This window comes from Saccoglossus kowalevskii, chromosome 20 (assembly GCF_978046115.1).
Source record: "Saccoglossus kowalevskii chromosome 20, keSacKowa6.1, whole genome shotgun sequence".
NCBI lineage: Eukaryota > Metazoa > Hemichordata > Enteropneusta > Harrimaniidae > Saccoglossus > Saccoglossus kowalevskii.
The window spans coordinates 11,139,813-11,159,701 of NC_140660.1; the positions used below are offsets into that span (position 1 = coordinate 11,139,813).

Sequence of the window (19,889 nt, forward strand, 5' to 3'; positions counted from 1 at the left end):
ATTTTCGCTTGGAATTTATTTTTGCTGAAGGGATGATTCCGTGAAAATAAAATCCAGTGAATATACTTTTTTTTATATATTTCACATTAAACTTATCAAAAATCAGTGAAAATAAATTCCATACAAAACGCCCAAAAAGCCTTTTCAGCGAAAATTTATTCCAGCTAAAATAAAGTATTCTACAGTATTCTGGAGAGCTACATCAGAGAATATTCTACATTGCCAGACGTGCACCAATACATGTATTACTATTAGCTCTGCGCAAGCTGCTGTGAAACGCCGGTCAAAAAGTCAGTGAAAACAGCATAAACTAAACTATGAGGCAATCCTGAATAACCGTATTTATATATGTTTCACATTTGGAGGTATATCTTGTTACACTGTTCAGGGGAGTCTCAACAATTAGCCCCAAAGCATATTTGTCTGTGATTTTTTTATCATAGTTTTCAATGGTTGCGGTTGCCAAGCAACGACAATACCTGGATGCTCATTCTAGAGAATAGCAGAACAGTGATTTCGTAGAAGTCAAGACTAGGACGACATGAGATGGGTAGTGACCTTTGACCTTTGCTTATAGGTTTGGACCCCTTTGACCAAATTCAGCTTAAATTTCCATTATTGAATGTCACAGCATACAAGGTACATCCTAACTTTTTTTTCAGAATTTTTTATTCAGCAAAAATGAAACTGAAAAAATTTACTGTGCACGAATTCAAAATTCAATGAAACTGCTCCATACATCCTTACATACACTGTTTTTGTTTTTGTTTTTTTTTTATTCAATTCTTAAAATGTACATTTCTTACCTGTTCATTTATACATCTTATATTACAGCGTCACGGTAAGACACCATTACAGTATATTGATTCCAACATTGGGTCAGCTAGTTTGAAAACTAATTTCTACAAAGAAGCTACACTGTTTTTGTGTATGTTGCAAATCCTAGTCACAGGGCCAATATATGAATTGGTAATCTGTGCTTTAAAAAGTTATTTTTTCATGAATTTGCAGATACTAGCAGACTTCTAGTTTATTGAAGGGTCAAAGTTCAATATAACTGACCTGTAATTGGTTGTTTGTCTGCGTCAAATTTTCCGCCTTCTTTTCCAGCTCTGTAATCCAGCTTTTCTTTTTATTTCGACACCTTGTTGCCGCTGCTCGGTTTCGTTCTAAAAATTTTCTGCGTCGTTCGTCAGGATCATCATCTGTGTTTCGTCTCCGTCGACTGAGGTAGATAAAATACCAACATCAGATAATTTTAAAAACACAATCCAATGAAATATTGAACAGTCCAATGCATTGTGGGAAATATTTAACAATTTATAAAACCAAGGCTGTTCTGAGCTGACACTAGCAAAAAAGTTTACCTTGTGGAGATACCATTAGCAAATACAGGGTTTCTAGGATGAAAAGGGTGTTCTTGGCTGACACTGGCAAAAAAGGGGTACCATGTGGAGACACCATTAGCAAATACAGGGTGTTTTAGAAAGAAAAGAGTGTTCTGGGCTGACACTGACAAAAAAAAGTGTACCATGGAAAGACACCATTAGCAAATACATGGTGTTATAGGATGAAAAGAATATTCTGGACTAACACTGGCCAAAAAGGTACCTTGTGGAGACACCATTAGCAAATACAGGGTGTTATAGGATGAAAAGGGTGTTCTGGGCTGACACTGGTAAAAAAGAGGTACCTTGTGGAGACACCATTAGCAAATACATGGTGTTCTAGGATGAAAAGGGTCTTTTGGACTAACACTGGCAAAAAAGGTACCTTATGGAGATACCATCAGCAAATATATGGTGTTCTAGGATGAAAAGGGTGTTCTGGGCTGACACTGGTAAAAAAGAGGTACCTTGTAGTGACACCATTAGCAAATACAGGGTGTTAAGGATGAAAAGAATATTCTGGACTAACACTGGCCAAAAAGGTACCTTGTGGAGACACCATTAGCAAATACAGGGTGTTATAGGATGAAAAGGGTGTTCTGGGCTGACACTGGTAAAAAAGCGGTACCTTGTGGAGACACCATTAGCAAATACATGGTGTTCTAGGATGAAAAGGGTCTTTTGGACTAACACTGGCAAAAAAGGTACCTTATGGAGATACCATCAGCAAATACATGGTGTTCTAGGATGAAAAGGGTGTTTTGGGCTGACACTGGTAAAAAAGAGGTACCTTGTAGTGACACCATTAGCAAATACAGGGTGTTCTAGGATGAAAAGGGTGTTCTGGGCTAACATTGGCAAAAAAAGGTACCATGTGGAGACACCATTAGCAAATACCGGGTGTTCCAGGATGAAAAGGGTGTTCTGGGCTAACACTGACAAAAAAGGTACCATTTGAAGACACCATTAGCAAATACAGGGTGTTCCAGGATGAAAAGGGTCTTCTGGGCTGACACTGGTAAAAAAGGTACCTTGTGGAGATACCATCAGCAAATACATGGTGTTCTAGGATGAAAAGGGTGTTCTGGGCTGACACTGGTAAAAAAGAGGTACCTTGTGGAGATACCATTAGCAAATACAGGGTGTTCTAGGATGAAAAGGGTGTTTTGGGCTGACACTGACAAAAAAAGTACATTATGGAGATACCATCAGCAAATACAGGGTGTTCTGAATGAAAAGGGTGTTCTGGACTAACACTGGCAAAAAAGGTACCATGTGGAGACACCATTAGCAAATACATGGTGTTCTAGGATGAAAAGGGTCTTCTGGGCTAACACTGGCAAAAAAGGTACCTTGTGGAGATACCATTAGCAAATACAGGGTGTTCTAGAATGAAAAGGGTGTTCTGGGCTAACACTGGCAAAAAAGGTACCTTGTGGAGATACCATTAGTAAATACATGGTGTTCTAGGATGAAAAGGATCTTCTGGGCTAACACTGGCAAAAAAGGTACCTTGTGGAGATACCATTAGCAAATACAGGGTGTTCTAGGATGAAAAGGGTGTTCTGGGCTGACACTGGCAAAAAAGGTACCATGTGGAGACACCATTAGCAAATACATGGTGTTCTAGGATGAAAAGGGTGTTTTGGGCTAACACTGACAAAAAAGGTACCTTGTGGAGATACCATTAGCAAATACAGGGTGTTCTAGGATGAAAAGGGTGTTCTGGACTAATACTGGCAAAAAAGGTACCTTATGGAGATACCATCAGCAAATACAGGGTGTTCTGAATGAAAAGAATATTCTGGACTAACACTGGCCAAAAAGGTACCTTGTGGAGACACCATTGACAAATACAGGGTGTTCTAGGATGAAAAGGGTGTTCTGGGCTAACCACTGACAAAAAAGGTACCATGTGGAGACACCATTAGCAAATACATGGTGTTCTAGGATGAAAAGGGTGTTCTGGGCTAACATTGGGAAAAAAGGTACCTTGTGGAGATACCATTAGCAAATACAGGGTGTTCTAGAATGAAAAGGGTGTTCTGGGCTAACATTGGGAAAAAAGGTACCTTGTGGAGATACCATTAGCAAATACAGGGTGTTCTAGGATGAAAAGGATGTTCTGGGCTGACACTGGTAAAAAAAGAGGTACCTTGTGGTGACACCATTAAGAAAATACTGTAAAATACTTTATTTAAGCTGGATTATTTTTGCTGAAAAGACATTTTGGCTGTTTTGTATGACATTTATTTTCAATGAATTTGGATGAGTTAGAAGCAAAATAAGTATTTTCACTGGGAAAAAAATTCCAAGTGAAATTAAAGTATTTTACACTACAGAGTTTTCTAAGAAGAGGAAGGAGTTCAGGGCAAACACTATCAAAGGAAAGAAACATTATTGTAACACAAGCAAATGAAAGGTACCTTGTGGTGATACCATTAGCAAATACAGGGTATTTTAAGAAGACTAGGTAGTTCTGGGCTGACATTAGCAAAAAAAGGTACCCTGTGGTGAACACCACTATCAAATACAGGGTGTTCTAGAAAGAACAGGTAGTTCTGGGCTGACATTAGCAAAAAAAAGGTACCCTATGGTGACACCACTATCAAACACAGGGTGTTCTAGGAAGACTAGGTACCGTAAAAACTTGATTAATTCGCGGTCTCTATTAGTTCGCGCACCCATTTTATTTTCGAACGCTAATTTTTAAATGTATCCTTTTAATTCGTGGCGTTCAAAAACATGGTTAAAATTGTATCCTATTAATTCGCGCGCCAGAATAAAGTGGATAACTCAGAATATATTGCATGAACATTAAAAATATACATATAATGTTATGTTATGTTATCAGTATTTGGTGTCGCCGCAATCGCAGATGATCTCCGTCATCACCGCCTTTCAGTTAGCAAGCAGTTTAGGTTCGGTAAAGATTTGACGTGAAAAAAATCATTCCCCCACGACACTACAGATGTTGGGCAAGATTATTACTCAGTCGATAAATATCCATCGGTCAGCACATTGATTACGAATTTCCGTGATGGAAAGCTTGGTACATGGCTTTTTCGTCGCTGGTCCACAGGGTTGCATCGGCCATGTGTCCGCCATTATTCTATTACGTCATTTAAGTGAACCGCCCTATGGTGCGTAAATTGACATTTTTGATTGGTCGGGCGATTGACCTTGTGTCACATTTCATTATACCGGATTCGGTAAAAAACACAGAGTTAAGCGGTCATGTACCTTCTATAAATCTAACCTTGCACACATAATCTTGTACAGACGTGTTTTTTGTCCAAGAAAGATGTTCCCTTTCATTTAACCCCCAGTTAACTCTTCGCGTCCATGGTATTTGTGAGAGTTGAAAGATTCTTTGAACAAATGAACTATATTGATGTGTCAACTACCACTATCAAATACAGGGTGTTCTAGGAAGACTAGGTAGTTCTGATCTGACATTAGCAAAAAAAGGTATCCTATGGTGACACCACTATCAAACACAGGGTGTTCTAGGAAGACTAGGTAGTTCTGGGCTGATATTAGCAAAAAAAGGTACCCTATGGTGAACACTACTATCAAACACAGGGTGTTCTAGGAAGACTAGGTAGTTCTGGTCTGACATTAGCAAAAAAAGGTACCCTGTGGTGAACACTACTATCAAACACAGGGTGTTCTAGGAAGAATAGGTAGTTCTGGTCTGACATTAGCAAAAAAGGTACCCTATGGTGACACCACTATCAAACACAGGGTGTTCTAGGAAGACTAGGTAGTTCTGGGCTGATATTAGCAAAAAAAGGTACCCTATGGTGAACACCACTATCAAACACAGGGTGTTCTAGGAAGAATAGGTAGTTCTGGTCTGACATTAGCAAAAAAAGGTACCCTATGGTGACAGCACTATCAAACACAGGGTGTTCTAGGAAGAATAGGTAGTTCTGGTTTGACATTAGCAAAAAAATGTACCCTATGGTGACACCACAATCAAACACAGGGTGTTCTAGAAAGAATAGGTAGTTCTGGGCTGACATTAACAAAAAAGGTACCCTGTGGTGACAGCACTATCAAACCCAGGGTGTTCTAGGAAGAATAGGTAGTTCTGGTCTGACATTAGCAAAAAAAGGTACCCTGTGGTGACAGCACTATCAAACACAGGGTGTTCTAGGAAGAATAGGTAGTTCTGGTCTGACATTAGCAAAAAAAATGTACCATATGGTGACACCACTATCAAATACAGGGTGTTCTAGGAAGAATGGGTAGTTCTGATCTGACATTAGCAAAAAAAGGTACCCTATGGTGAACACCACTATCAAATACAGGGTATTCTAGGAAGAATAGGTAGTTCTGGTCTGACATTAGCAAAAAAGGTACCCTATGGTGACACCACTATCAAACACAGGGTGTTCTAGGAAGAATAGGTAGTTCTGGGCTGACATTAGCAAAAAAGGTACCCTATGGTGACACCACTATCAAACACAGGGTGTTTTAGGAAGAATGGGTAGTTCTGGTCTGACATTAGCAAAAAAGGTACCCTATGGTGACACCACTATCAAACACAGGGTGTTTTAGGAAGAATGGGTAGTTCTGGGCTGACATTAGCAAAAAAGGTACCTATGGTGACACCACTATCAAACACAGGGTGTTTTAGGAAGAATGGGTAGTTCTGGGCTGCGAACAATGAACATGGGTTATAATAATCTAGACTTACGCCCTTTGTGGTTCTGCTTGCAACATTTGTTGTTGCTGTTGTTCTTGCTGCTCTTGTTGCCTGGTTACCACTTCCACAGCTTGAGACATCACATTCATATTTCCCTGTATTAAGGCAGCTTTTAATTTCTAGGGGGATAAAAATGATACATGTTTGAGTTAGAGGTTAGATATCCAATCAAATAACTATTTTACTATCAGGTGACCTATGATATCCAATCAAATCACTAGTTTACTATCAGGTGACTGATGATATCCAATCAAATCACTAGTTTACTATCAGGTGACCTATGATATCCAATCAAGTCACTAGTTTACTATCAGGTAACTGATGATATCCAATCATATGAGGTTTTAATTTTACCTCTGGTTGTTAATGCTAATTAACGCCACATTTTGGTTTATGAAACCTGTTGACATTTTGACATCATTATTAAAAATTTATTATTGAAAATTTATTAAAACTAATTTTGTATTTTCATACTGCTGTTTTCCGTTATACCGTTGTTTTGTGTATCAGTTTTCTTACCAATGTTTCTGTTGTATACTGGTAGCTAATTGTATTGCTATATTTGTATATACTGTAGAATACTTTATTTTCGCTTGGAATTTATTTTCGCTATTTTCGCTGAAGGGATGATTCCATGAAAATAAAATCCAGCGAATATACTTTTTTTTCCTATATTTTACATTATCTCATCAAAAATCAGTGAAAATAAATTCCATACAAAACGCCCAAAAAGCCTTTTCAGCGAAAATTAATTCCAGCGAAAATAAAGTATTCCACAGTATATATGAAACAGCACCATCAACGTTTGTTTTTATGAATATAAGAGCGCCCTCTATTTCCTAAAATTTCATCTGTACAGGGGACGATGCTCTATTTTTTTCAATGAAATGCGCCCTCTAGTGAGAATTTTATTTTTTGCTACAGGTGTCTACATAGTGACTACTGCTTCTAACCTTTTTCACCCCCTGACTTTCTCACCCAAATTTTTCTGCACCAGGGATTTTTTTTAAACAAGGGAATGGGGCGCGGCGCCCTCATGTCATGCCATGGCTAAGCGCCACCTTACCCTGGGTAGCAGATCCTCTGGCAAATAAAAAATTCTGATTGACCAGAGATCACATGTGACCACAGTCTTCAACTTTGACCTGTCTGATAGTAATTTTGGCCCCAAGGAAGCCATAGAATGCTCCATTTTAACTTAGAATTATTAAAAACTCCACACCCTGGTAGGGAGAACCCTATCTCCCCCACTTGGTGGCGCTGCTGAATTGCAGTGCTCCCTTTAATATGCAGTTTTCTTTCTAGAAAAATCTCTATGCATTTCTGTCTTACATTTCTCAATATTTCTAGAAGTGAGCCCTTATTTTTTGAGCCAATCGACAAAATATGAATAAATTTTCAGTTTTTGCTATTTTTGTCCCAATTTTCTTAAGGAAAGTGTGGACTATAAATAGGACTATTTTGGAAATTTGTGATGAAAAGGGGAAACTGGAGACAAAAAAATTAAGCAGCACAATAAATAAATTCTGACAATACTGTCCAGGGAAACAAAAAATCCACATTTTATACTCACCATTTTGGCTTCCGACGGCTGTTGCTGTTGCTGTTGCTGCTGCTGCTGATGCTGCTGATTCACCAGGGCTTGTTGTGTTGTCAAGGAAACAGCCGATATAGCAGTGGGGAAAGGCACGTTAGGATTAGTTATTGACGCTGGTAGAGTACAGGGCAATGTTGATCCATTGGGTAATCTTAATACTATAGGCACTGAAGACGGATTTGACCTTGACAGCGAAAAAAGAACTTAGTTACAGCACAATGCAGGCATAACTTAACTTTTGGAATCTAATAGTGATGTGATTGGATACCACTAGTCAGCTGACAGTAAACGAGTGATGTGATTGGATACCACTAGTCAGCTGACAGTAAACGAGTGATGTGATTGGATACCACTAGTCAGCTGACAGTAAACGAGTGATGTGATTGGATACCACTAGTCAGCTGACAGTAAACGGGTGAGGTGATTGGATACCACTAGTCAGCTGACAGTAAACGAGTGATGTGATTGGATACCACTAGTCAGCTGACAGTAAACGAGTGATGTGATTGAATACCACTAGTCAGCTGACAGTAAACGAGTGAGGTGATTGGATACCACTAGTCAGCTGACAGTAAACGAGTGATGTGATTGGATACCACTAGTCAGCTGACAGTAAACGAGTGATGTGATTGGATACCACTAGTCAGCTGACAGTAAACGAGTGAGGTGATTGGATAACATAATTAATGTCTTATTCTTGAAAAGGCAAATTTTCAGCTGTAAATTAGACTATTATCACACTATTAGCCTCGAAAAGTAGAGTACAGTCCGGGAGTAACTTAACTCCCAAGCTGGCTATCGAGCTGGTTTCGTTTTTTCGTAAGAGCACGCAAATTTTAAAGTGAGTTGCTATCATTGCTACAATAATTTCAACTTATACATATTATACCTAGTATTTACCTACTGTGGAATACTTTATTTTCGCTGGAATTAATTTTCGCTGAAAAGACTTTTGGGGCATTTTATATGGAATTTATTTTCACTGTTTTTTGATGAGTTTGATGTGAAATATAGGAAAAAAAGTATATTCGCTGGATTTTATTTTCATGGAATCATCCCTTCAGGGAAAATAGCGAAAATAAATTCCAAGCAAAAATAAAGTTTTCTACAGTATGTTAAAAATAGAATCCATATTTGGACAGATTACTATCCAGTCACATCATTAGTTTACTATCAGGTGACCTCTGATATCCAATCCCATCCTTATTTTACTATCAGGTGACCTTTGATATCCAATCACATCCTTAGTTTACTATCAGGTGACCTTTTTAATATTTAGATAATTGGCAGTTTTGTTTCAGCAAGATAAGCTACTTTTAAACCAGCTAAAAGCTAACTAAATGTTAAAGCGAGAGGGTCATCACCTGCGCACATGCGAGAATTGAGTCCCAAGCGAGGATAACAACGCACGCTAAAAACGCAAAGGCTCATGGGTAGACATGTGTGTATGTAAACAATGACACCCTATGACGATCTGACGCATGCGCAGGTGACGACTCCCCTGGACTGTACTGTAGAAAAATTAACTATAGAGGTTTTCTCAGAGACATAAGCAACAAGTCATTGTTAATGACACAGTCCCCGTCCCAAATTTTGTGATCTGACATATCAATTTGATGCTGATGAAGTCATTGAGATTAGATTGAAACCATTAATAGGAGATGGATTTGTAAAAAATTATGATTTAGTGCTTTTACACAAGAATTGGACATTGGGCAGTCATATTGAATCAAATTACAAAAAAACAAGTGGCGTATACAACAGATTGTTTATTTACATCAAAACACGTGTTCCGTGTAGTAGTAATATGGTCAAAAATAAAAACAGCCGTTATTTGGCCATCTTTGATCTGATTATGAAACACACTGATATGTATGATGTATGTGCCAAATACGAATGAAAATGGTACATAAATTGTGGAAATATAGTAGTAAGGCCAAAAAGTCAGATTGCTGTCAATCGGCCATCCTTGACCAGATTTTGAAACAAATTGTCATGGACATGCATCCTAACATGTATAAAGTACATGTATGTGCCAAATTTGAATGAAAACTGACAGAGCACTTTCAAGATACCGCATAAAAAAACAAAACAAGATGCCTGCCAGTCGACCATCTTTGATCCAATTGCGAAATAAATTGTACTGGACATGTAACCTAACATGTATAATCTATGTACCAAGTTTGAATGACAACTGACAAAGCATGTCCAAAATACAACATTTTCAAAAAACAAGATGGCTGCCAGTCGGCCATTTTGAATCGAATCGCTAAACCACTGCATGTGCATATGTCCCACATGCAAAGAATGAACGGAATCGGTCCACAGGATTCTGAAATATTACTATTGACAGACTGACGCACGAACGGACGGACGGACGGACGGACGGACAGACTCAGGAACTCACGGATGGTCGGGGACATGTATCCTAACATGTTCGATCGATGTACTAAATTTGAATGAAAACTGACAAAGCATGTCCAAAATTCAACATTTTCAAAAAACAAGATGGCTGCCAGTCAGCCATCTTTGATCCAATTGTGAAATAAATTGTCATGGACATGTATCCTAACATGTATAATCTATGTATCAAATTTGAATGAAAACTGACAAAGCATGTCCAAAATACAACATTTTCAAAAAACAAGATGGCTGCCAGTCGGCCATTTTGAATCGAATCGCTAAACCACTGCATGTGCATATGTCCCAGGTAAAGTACTAGGCACATGCAAAGAATGAACGGAATCGGTCCAAGGGATTCTGAGATATGACTCCGGACGGACGCACGGACACACAGACGCACAGACGCACAGACGGAGACCGAATTATAAGTCCCCGTTTTCGGACTTCGTCCGAACGGGGATTATAAACAGTCACTCAATATAGTGGGATATTAAACATGAAAGTGATCATGATGTCATTTCATATTTTACTTACCCATGATGCACTTGGGCGAACAACTGTGATGGAGCTTGTGTTGTGATGGAAGAAATAGAAATTGGTGTTGCCACAGTAACCGGTTCCTGCATTGTTGAATGCACAGCCGCAACTTCGTCTTCGTTCGTAGTAGTTGACACAGTGTCAGGCGACGACATTGTGTTGTTACTGGTGCTCCCGACAGAGTCTGTTGCCATGGTTTCCACAGTTGATGATAATGGCGACTCCACCGTGGGGATTTTTATAACTAATGTCGATGCAGAAACAATTCCAGATTCTAATGCCTTCAAAATAAAATATGATGAATTTGTAATTAATTCTCTCACAAATATTTGCACATTTTGAAGACTTTTCTAGGATTTTTTGTTTAATTTTGGGCCAAGTGAAGTTTTCATTCACTGCAGTTGTTAACGCTTCGAGTGTCAAATTTGGAAAATTTTGTTCACATTTTCTGTAATTTCCAATCAAACAGACAAAATTGAATTGTTGAATTGCAGTTCTTTCAAAGAAAAATATATAGCATTGATCCTCACTCCATCAAAATTAACTCTTTATTCTATTATTAAGCGTTGAAATAGGCAAAAAAAATATTTTGCATTTTTGTCGAATCCCAATACGAGCTTTGTTTGTCCTGACTTTTTTTTTTCACATACTGTGAAATACTTTATTTTCGCTGGAATTAATTTTCGCTGAAATGGCTTTTTGGGTGTTTTGTATGGAATATATTTTCACTGATATTTGATGAGTTTAATGTGAAATATAAAAAAAAAAGTATATTCGCTGGATTTTATTTTCACAGAATCATCCCTTCAGCGAAAATAGCAAAAATGAATTGCAAGCGAAAATAAAGTATTCTACAGTAACACAGGAATTCGCAGTGAATCGTCTATTGGATGATAGTGTGTTCAAATTTCCCTTGCTAGAATAGCGTTAGAATACCATTTCAATGCAGAAACAGTGAGTTGCTTCAGTGCCGTTGTAACAACTTGAAACAGGCCTACAGGTAGCTCAGCTTATTTTTCAAAACAGCCATTAATCTACTTATTGCAGAATAATTCGTCTAAATATGTCTCATATCAGTACACTGCTAAATACTAGAAAAAAATGTTGAAATCATTCTATATTTATTATTTTTATTCATTTTTATGAAAAATTAACTTACATCTAGACTATACTACACCTCAGGCAACGTTAACTAAAATCCTAGCAATCCTTCCCCAATATTGCAGGAAAATTTATACCATCAAATACATCCCATAATAGTCACAAGACAACACAATAATCACTATGAATATCCTTGGAGAGCAACTTTAAAGACACAGAAGAGAGACCCAATGAGTCTGTGGAAAAAGTTATGTTTTTGGTAAGTGTGTCGGCACTTATTCAGCCACTACACAGCGCCCTCTGTTGACAAATTTATGAAAGTATACCTCGTAGAAATATTTCAGCCAAACTAAAATAAGTATTTGACCAGAAACATTTTTTTTTAGCAAGGTCTTAGAACATTCAACTCCATATCGCCATGGTGACACTTGAACTTTTAACACTTACCTCCTTATCTGCAAACTGTTTTTCACTGGCTTTTTTAAATTCATGTTCAAATGGATTGACGTTTGGAAGTTCTTGAAACAGACCGACTTCCTCACAATTTCGGAGAAACCTTGTTGGTGTAGGTGTCTGATCAGCTAGAAACAATGATACAAGGTTTCAACTTATGTGATTGGATATTATAGGTCACCTGATAGTAAACTAAGGATGTAATTGGATATTAAAAAGGTCACCTGATAGTAAACTAGGGATGTAATTGGATATTACAAAGGTCACCAGATAGTAAACTATAAATGTAATTAGATATTAAAAATATCACCTTATAGTAAACTAGGGATGTGATTGGATATCAGAGGTCACCTGATAGTAAACCAGTGATGTGATTGGATATTAAAAATTTCACCTGATAGTAAACTAAGGATGTGATTAGATATTAAAACAAGCAGCCTGTCGGCTGAGATAGCTCCGCTGTTAGCAATGCACATGGCAATTAAAGAACAGAAGATATCATTAGAAAATGAACAAAACTGAGAGAGGTCCACATGTAGTACCTATATGTATACTGTAGAATACTTTATTTTTGCTTAGAATTTATTTTCGCTATTTTCGCTGAAGGGATGGTTCCATGAAAATAAAATCCAGTGAATATACTTTTTTTCCTATATTTCACATTAAACTCATCAAAAATCAGTGAAAATAAATTCCAAACAAAACGCCCAAAAAGCCTTTTCAGCGAAAATTTATTCCAGCGAAAATAAAGTATTCCACAGTAATATATCAAAGCAATTGGACTTGCGGTTTTCAACAAGAAGTCGAAAATATCACTTTTTACCAAAAATTACAAAAATATTCATCAAAATTAGAGAATTAGAGATATCATCATGAAATGAACAAATCTGAGAAAGGTCCACATGTAGTACCTATATATGTAATATCAAAGCAATTGGACTTGCGGTTTTCAACAAGAAGTCGAAAATATCACTTTTTACCAAAAATTACAAAAATATTCACAAAAATTAGAGAATTAAAGATATCATTACAAAATGAACAAATCTGAGAGAGGTCCACATGTTGTACCTATATATGTAATATCAAAGCAATTGGACTTGCGGTTTTCAACAAGAAGTCGAAAATATCACTTTTTACCAAAAATGACAAAAATATTCACCAAAATTAGAGAATTAAAGATATCATTACAAAGTGAACAAATCTGAGAGAGATCCACATGTAGTACCTATATATGTAATATCAAAGCAATTGGACTTGCGGTTTTTAACAAGAAGTTGAAAAGATCACTTTTTACCAAAAATTACAAAAATATTCACCAAAATTAGAGAATTAAAGATATCATTACAAAATGAACAAATCTGAGAGAGGTCCACATGTAGTACCTATATATGTAATATCAAAGCAATTGGACTTGCGGTTTTCAACAAGTAGTCGAAAATATCACTTTTTACCAAAAATGACAAAAATATACACAAAATTAGAGAATTAAAGATATCATTACAAAATGAACAAATCTGAGAGAGGTCCACATGTAGTACCTATATATGTAATATCAAAGCAATTGGACTTGCGGTTTTTAACAAGAAGTTGAAAAGATCACTTTTTACTAAAAATGACAAAAATATTCACCAAAATTAGAGAATTGAAGATATCATCATGAAATGAACAAATCTGAGAGTAGTCTACCCAAGGTACATATACACCAAGTATCAAAGCATTCAGGCTTGTAGTTTTCAAGAAGAAGTCAAAAAAGTAAATCATTGACACGGACGACGATGGACGACGAACAATCACTCATATGATAAGCTCCGCTCGACAAAGTCGACAGCGGAGCTAAAAAAGGGCACCTGATAGTAAACTAGGGATATGATTGGATATCAAAGGTCACCTGATAGTAAAATAAGGATGGGATTGGATATCAGAGGTCACCTGATAGTAAACTAATGATGTGACTGGATATTAAAAAGGTCACCTGATAGTAAACTAAGGATGTGATTGGATATCAAAGGTCACCTGATAGTAAAACTAAGGATGTGATTGGATATCAGAGGTCACCTGATAGTAAACTAATGATGTGACTGGATATTAAAAAGGTCACCTAATAGTAAACTATAGTAAGGATGTGATTGGATATCAAGGGTCACCTGATAGTAAAATAAGGATGTGATTGGATATCAGAGGTCACCTGATAGTAAACTAATGATGTGACTGGATATTAAAAAGGTCACCTGATAGTAAACTATAGTAAGGATGTGATTGGATATCAAGGGTCACCTGATAGTAAAATAAGGATGGGATTGGATATCAGAGGTTCACTGACAGTAAACTATAAAAGCACTTACCCACAGGCAGAGTTCCATCACCAAACTTAGGTGGTCCAAATTTTAAGGTCATTTCATGTTTCTGTTTATGCACAGTTAGATGATCTTCATTGGTAAACCTCTGAAAAATACAAATTATAATCTTTGATTTATAATAAACATATCATAGTGAAGATTTAAGAATTTCTTTGAAAGAGGTTATTGACATTCCCCATAAATAATAATTTTAGACCATAACTTCGGAGATGAGATATAAAAGGTCACATGATAGTAATCTAGTGATGTGAATGGAAATCAAAGGTCACATGATAGTAAACTAGTAGTGTGATTGGACATCATAAGTCACCTGATAGTAAACTAGTAGTGTGATTGGACATCAATCTTCACCTGATAGTAAACTAGTGATGCGATTGGACATCAAAGGTCACCTGATAGTAAACTAGTGATGCGATTGGACATCAAAGTCACATGGTAGTAAACTAGTAATGTGATTGGACACCAAATGTCACCTGATAGTAAACTAGTGATGTGATTGGACATCAAAGGTCACATGATAGTAAATGAGCAATGTGATTGGGCATCAAGGGTAATCATACATACCTGAGTACAGCCGGTTGCTGTACATGCGAACGGTTTATCATCACTACTCATACTCCGAGTTTTCAGTAGAACTCTATAAAAAAAATTTAAAGAAAACATAATTTTGACAATAAATATCTAACTGCCGGATTTTCACATTTGTCATTGTTTAGCTTTTCAGTCTTACTACAATGTTGTATGCTGTTACATGATTAAAGCTGAATATTGCATTGTTTTTAACCACCAGAGTTTTCCCCTAAAATTGTTTTCGCACTTTTTTCTTATTTTCGTCAATATTTCTGGAAATGAACCCTAATTTTAGAGCCAACAGACAAAATGTATGTCACTTTTCAGTTTTTACTCAAAAAAAAATTGGTTATTTTTGTTCAAATCTTCTGAAGGAAAGTGCAGACTATAAACGGGACTATTTTGTGAATTTGAGATGAAAAGATGGAACAAGTGATGAAAATGTTGAATGCTACTTAATACAATGCTTACAAAACTGCAACATATCTTTAAATAGTTTGTGTATCAGCTAGCTTTGCTTTTGTGATCATCATTTTCATCAATAATTTAAATATTTTCTTTGTAGTATTTACGGATGTTATTACTAAAAAAAACATACAGTGCAGTCTGATCGTAACTTAACTTCCAAGCTGGCAATCCGCTTGCTGCCTTTGCATTTTCGTAAAAAAAGTCATAATTTGTAAAGTGAATGTCACTGTCATCAAAAATTTCAATAATTTCTTTGTAGTATTTATCAATGCTACTAATCAGGGTTAGCGCTAATGTCTCAGCAAGACGAGTCCCACTTATAAAATTTTAAGAAATTGAAATTTTGACCATGGATAAATTTATTAGAAATTGGACCCCAGAGCTTGCCTGTAAAACTGGGTCCCTCTTCAATAATTGGAGTCTGGGAAGCAAAATATGGGGTTAACGCAATCCCTGCTGATATAAGACATACTTATGCCGATTACTCTTCACACCTGATATGGAAATTTTGAAGGTAGCTTTTTCGCATTTAATGCTAAGTTACACTCAGACTGTACAATATGTGTTACTTATATGAGACATAGACAGATAACTTTACACTATTTAAACCAGATAAGATGTAAATGTTAGTTATGCTTGGACTGTACTGTAGATATATGGTTTTCAAAGAAAGCTAAGCTACTTTTAAACCAGCTAAAATCTAAATGTTAAGTTATGCTTGGACTGTACTGTAGATACAGTGGTTTTGAAAGCAAGCTAAGTTACTTTTAAACCAGCTAAAATCTAAATGTTAAGTTATGCTTGGACTGTACTGTAGATACAGTGGTTTTGAAAGCAAGCTAAGTTACTTTTAAACCAGCTAAAATCTAAATGTTAAGTTATGCTTGGACTGTACTGTAGATACAGTGGTTTTGAAAGCAAGCTAAGTTACTTTTAAACCAGCTAAAATCTAAATGTTAAGTTATGCTTGGACTGTACTGTAGATACAGTGGTTTTGAAAGCAAGCTAAGTTACTTTTAAACCAGCTAAAATCTAAATGTTAAGTTATGCTTGGACTGTACTGTAGATACAGTGGTTTTGAAAGCAAGCTAAGTTACTTTTAAACCAGCTAAAATCTAAATGTTAAGTTATGCTTGGACTGTACTGTAGATACAGTGGTTTTGAAAGCAAGCTAAGTTACTTTTAAACCAGCTAAAATCTTAATGTTAAGTTATGCTTGGACTGTACTGTAGATACAGTGGTTTTGAAAGCAAGCTAAGTTACTTTTAAACCAGCTAAAATCTAAATGTTAAGTTATGCTTGGACTGTACTGTAGATACAGTGGTTTTGAAAGCAAGCTAAGTTACTTTTAAACCAGCTAAAATCTAAATGTTAAGTTATGCTTGGACTGTACTGTAGATACAGTGGTTTTGAAAGCAAGCTAAGTTACTTTTAAACCAGCTAAAATCTAAATGTTAAGTTATGCTTGGACTGTACTGTAGATACAGTGGTTTTGAAAGCAAGCTAAGTTACTTTTAAACCAGCTAAAATCTTAATGTTAAGTTATGCTTGGACTGTACTGTAGATACAGTGGTTTTGAAAGCAAGCTAAGTTACTTTTAAACCAGCTAAAATCTAAATGTTAAGTTATGCTTGGACTGTACTGTAGATACAGTGGTTTTGAAAGCAAGCTAAGTTACTTTTAAACCAGCTAAAATCTTAATGTTAAGTTATGCTTGGACTGCACTGTAGATATATGGTTTTGAAAGCAAGCTAAGTTACTTTTAAACCAGCTAAAATCTAAATGTTAAGTTATGCTTGGACTGTACTGTAGATATATGGCTTTGAAAGCTAGCTATAAAGCTAGTTTTAAACCAGCTAAAATCTAAATGTAAAGTTATGCTTGGACTGTACTGTAGATACAGTGGTTTTGAAAGCAAGCTAAATTTGTGTAAGCTACTTTTAAACCAGCTAAAAACAAAATGTTTAAGTTATGCTTGGACTGTACTGTAGATATGTGGCTTTGAAAGCTAGCTATAAAGCTAGTTTTAAACCAGCTAAAATCTAAATGTTAAGTTATGCTTGGACTGTACTGTAGATATATGGTTTTGAAAGCTAGCTATAAAGCTAGTTTTAAACCAGCTAAAATCTAAATGTAAAGTTATGCTAGAGCTTGGACTGTACTGTAGATACAGTGGTTTTAAAATCAAGCTAAGCTAATTTTAAACCAGCTAAAATGTAAATGTTAAGTTATGTTTGGACTGTACTGTAGATATATGGTTCTGAAAGCAAGCTAAGTTACTTTTAAACCAGCTAAAAGAAAGTTAAATGTTAAGTTATGCTTGGACTGTACTGTAGATATATGGTTCTGAAAGCAAGCTAAGTTACTTTTAAACCAGCTAAAAGAAAGTTAAATGTTAAGTTATGCTTGGACTGTACTGTACAAGCCATCTTACTACCTTGTACAATGCTATTGTGTGAGCTATCACATTGGTATGTGCACAGTGAACAATGTGAGTCAGTCAATTGTCTGGTTCATTCAGTGACTCACATCCTAAGTACAATTGTTACAATGTAACATACATACACGTATCTCGGTACTTATAAATCTCATAAATTTTAATTTTCATTAATCAAGTACGAATCGCAAAATTCTGCAATAGTGATTATTTTTCACTGCAGACCTTAGTCACAGCGACTTTTGTCTTAAACGCCATTAAACATCAAATCTCGAAAAATTTTATGCTGATAATTAAACGATACTTTTAATGAATATTGATTTTGCTTGGAATTCATTTTTGCTATTTCACTGAAGGGATGATTCATTGAAACTGAAATCCACTGAATACATCTTTGTTTCTATATTTTACATTCAACTCAGCAAAAATCAGTGAAAATAAAACACCCCAAATGTCATTTCAGCGAAAATTAATTCCAGCTTAATAGAATTCTATTACAGTAGGTAGGATTGGTACAATGCATTATGGGTGATCTGATATTATATTAGTAGTTACTGTGCAGGGCTAAAAATATCACAGCATTTTGTTGTCATGTGATCCATGGTCATTTAAATTAGAAACCTGTGTTAAAATAGAATGTAATGTTTCCTTCACAAACCAGTGAATTTAAAACTTAGTGAATATCCCTGCAACATGAAATCTACTAAAATTAAGCCCAGTTAGTTAATCACAGAATATATTGTTTCCTTCACAAACCAGTGTATTTAAAACTTAATAAATATCCCTGCAACATCAAATCTATTAAAATTAAAATTAAGCCCAGTTAGTTAACCACAGAATGTATTGTTTCCTTCACAAACCAGTGAATTTAAAACCTAGTGAATATCCCTGCAACATGAAATCTACTAAAATTAAACCCAGTTAGTTAACCACAGAATGTATTGTTTCCTTCACAAACCAGTGAATTTAAAACCTAGTGAATATCCCTGCAACATCAAATCTACTAAAATTAAACCCAGTGAGTTAACCACAGAATGTATTGTTTCCTTCACAAACCAGTGAATTTAAAACCTAGTGAATATCCCTGCAACATGAAATCTACTAAAATTAAACCCAGTGAGTTAACCACAGAATGTATTGTTTCCTTCACAAACCAGTGAATTTAAAACATAGTAAATATGCCTGCAACATGAATTCTACTAAAATTAAATCCAGTTAGTTAACCACAGAATGTATTGTTTCCTTCACAAACCAGTGAATTTAAAACCTAGTGAATATCCCTGCAACATCAAATCTACTAAAATTAAACCCAGTTAGTTAACCACAGAATGTATTGTTTCCTTCACAAACCAGTGAATTTAAAACCAAGTAAATATCCCTGCAACATTAAATCTACTTAAATTAAACCCAGAGAGTTTAATAATCACAGAATGTATTGTTTCATTCACAAACCAGTGAATTTAAAACTTAGTGAATATCCCTGCAACATTAAATCTACTTAAATTAAACCCAGTGAGTTAACCACAGAATGTATTGTTTCCTTCACAAACCAGTGAATTTAAAACCTAGTGAATATCCCTGCAACATGAAATCTACTAAAATTAAGCCCAGTTAGTTAATCACAGAATATATTGTTTCCTTCACAAACCAGTGTATTTAAAACTTAATAAATATCCCTGCAACATCAAATCTATTAAAATTAAAATTAAGCCCAGTTAGTTAACCACAGAATGTATTGTTTCCTTCACAAACCAGTGAATTTAAAACCTAGTGAATATCCCTGCAACATCAAATCTACTAAAATTAAACCCATTTAGTTAACCACAGAATGTACTGTTTCCTTCACAAACCAGTGAATTTAAAA

General features: G+C 35.8%; 1 protein-coding gene across 2 annotated transcripts in view; it reads right to left on the reverse strand.

Moving 5' to 3' along the window:
• LOC144345432 (cyclic AMP-dependent transcription factor ATF-2-like) overlaps window positions 1-19,889 on the reverse strand; it is a 36,954-nt gene that overhangs the window by 11,023 nt on the left and 6,042 nt on the right. For both annotated transcript variants that reach the window (XM_085494654.1, XM_085494653.1), the window contains exons 2-8: window positions 15,115-15,187; window positions 14,536-14,635; window positions 12,188-12,321; window positions 10,637-10,920; window positions 7,676-7,883; window positions 6,094-6,221; window positions 1,063-1,225 (exon numbers count right to left, since the gene is read on the reverse strand). In XM_085494654.1, the coding sequence (XP_085350780.1) occupies window positions 1,063-1,225; window positions 6,094-6,221; window positions 7,676-7,883; window positions 10,637-10,920; window positions 12,188-12,321; window positions 14,536-14,635; window positions 15,115-15,165 (1,068 nt within the window). In that variant the 5' untranslated portion in view covers window positions 15,166-15,187. The remainder of the gene's footprint in view (window positions 1-1,062; window positions 1,226-6,093; window positions 6,222-7,675; window positions 7,884-10,636; window positions 10,921-12,187; window positions 12,322-14,535; window positions 14,636-15,114; window positions 15,188-19,889) is intronic.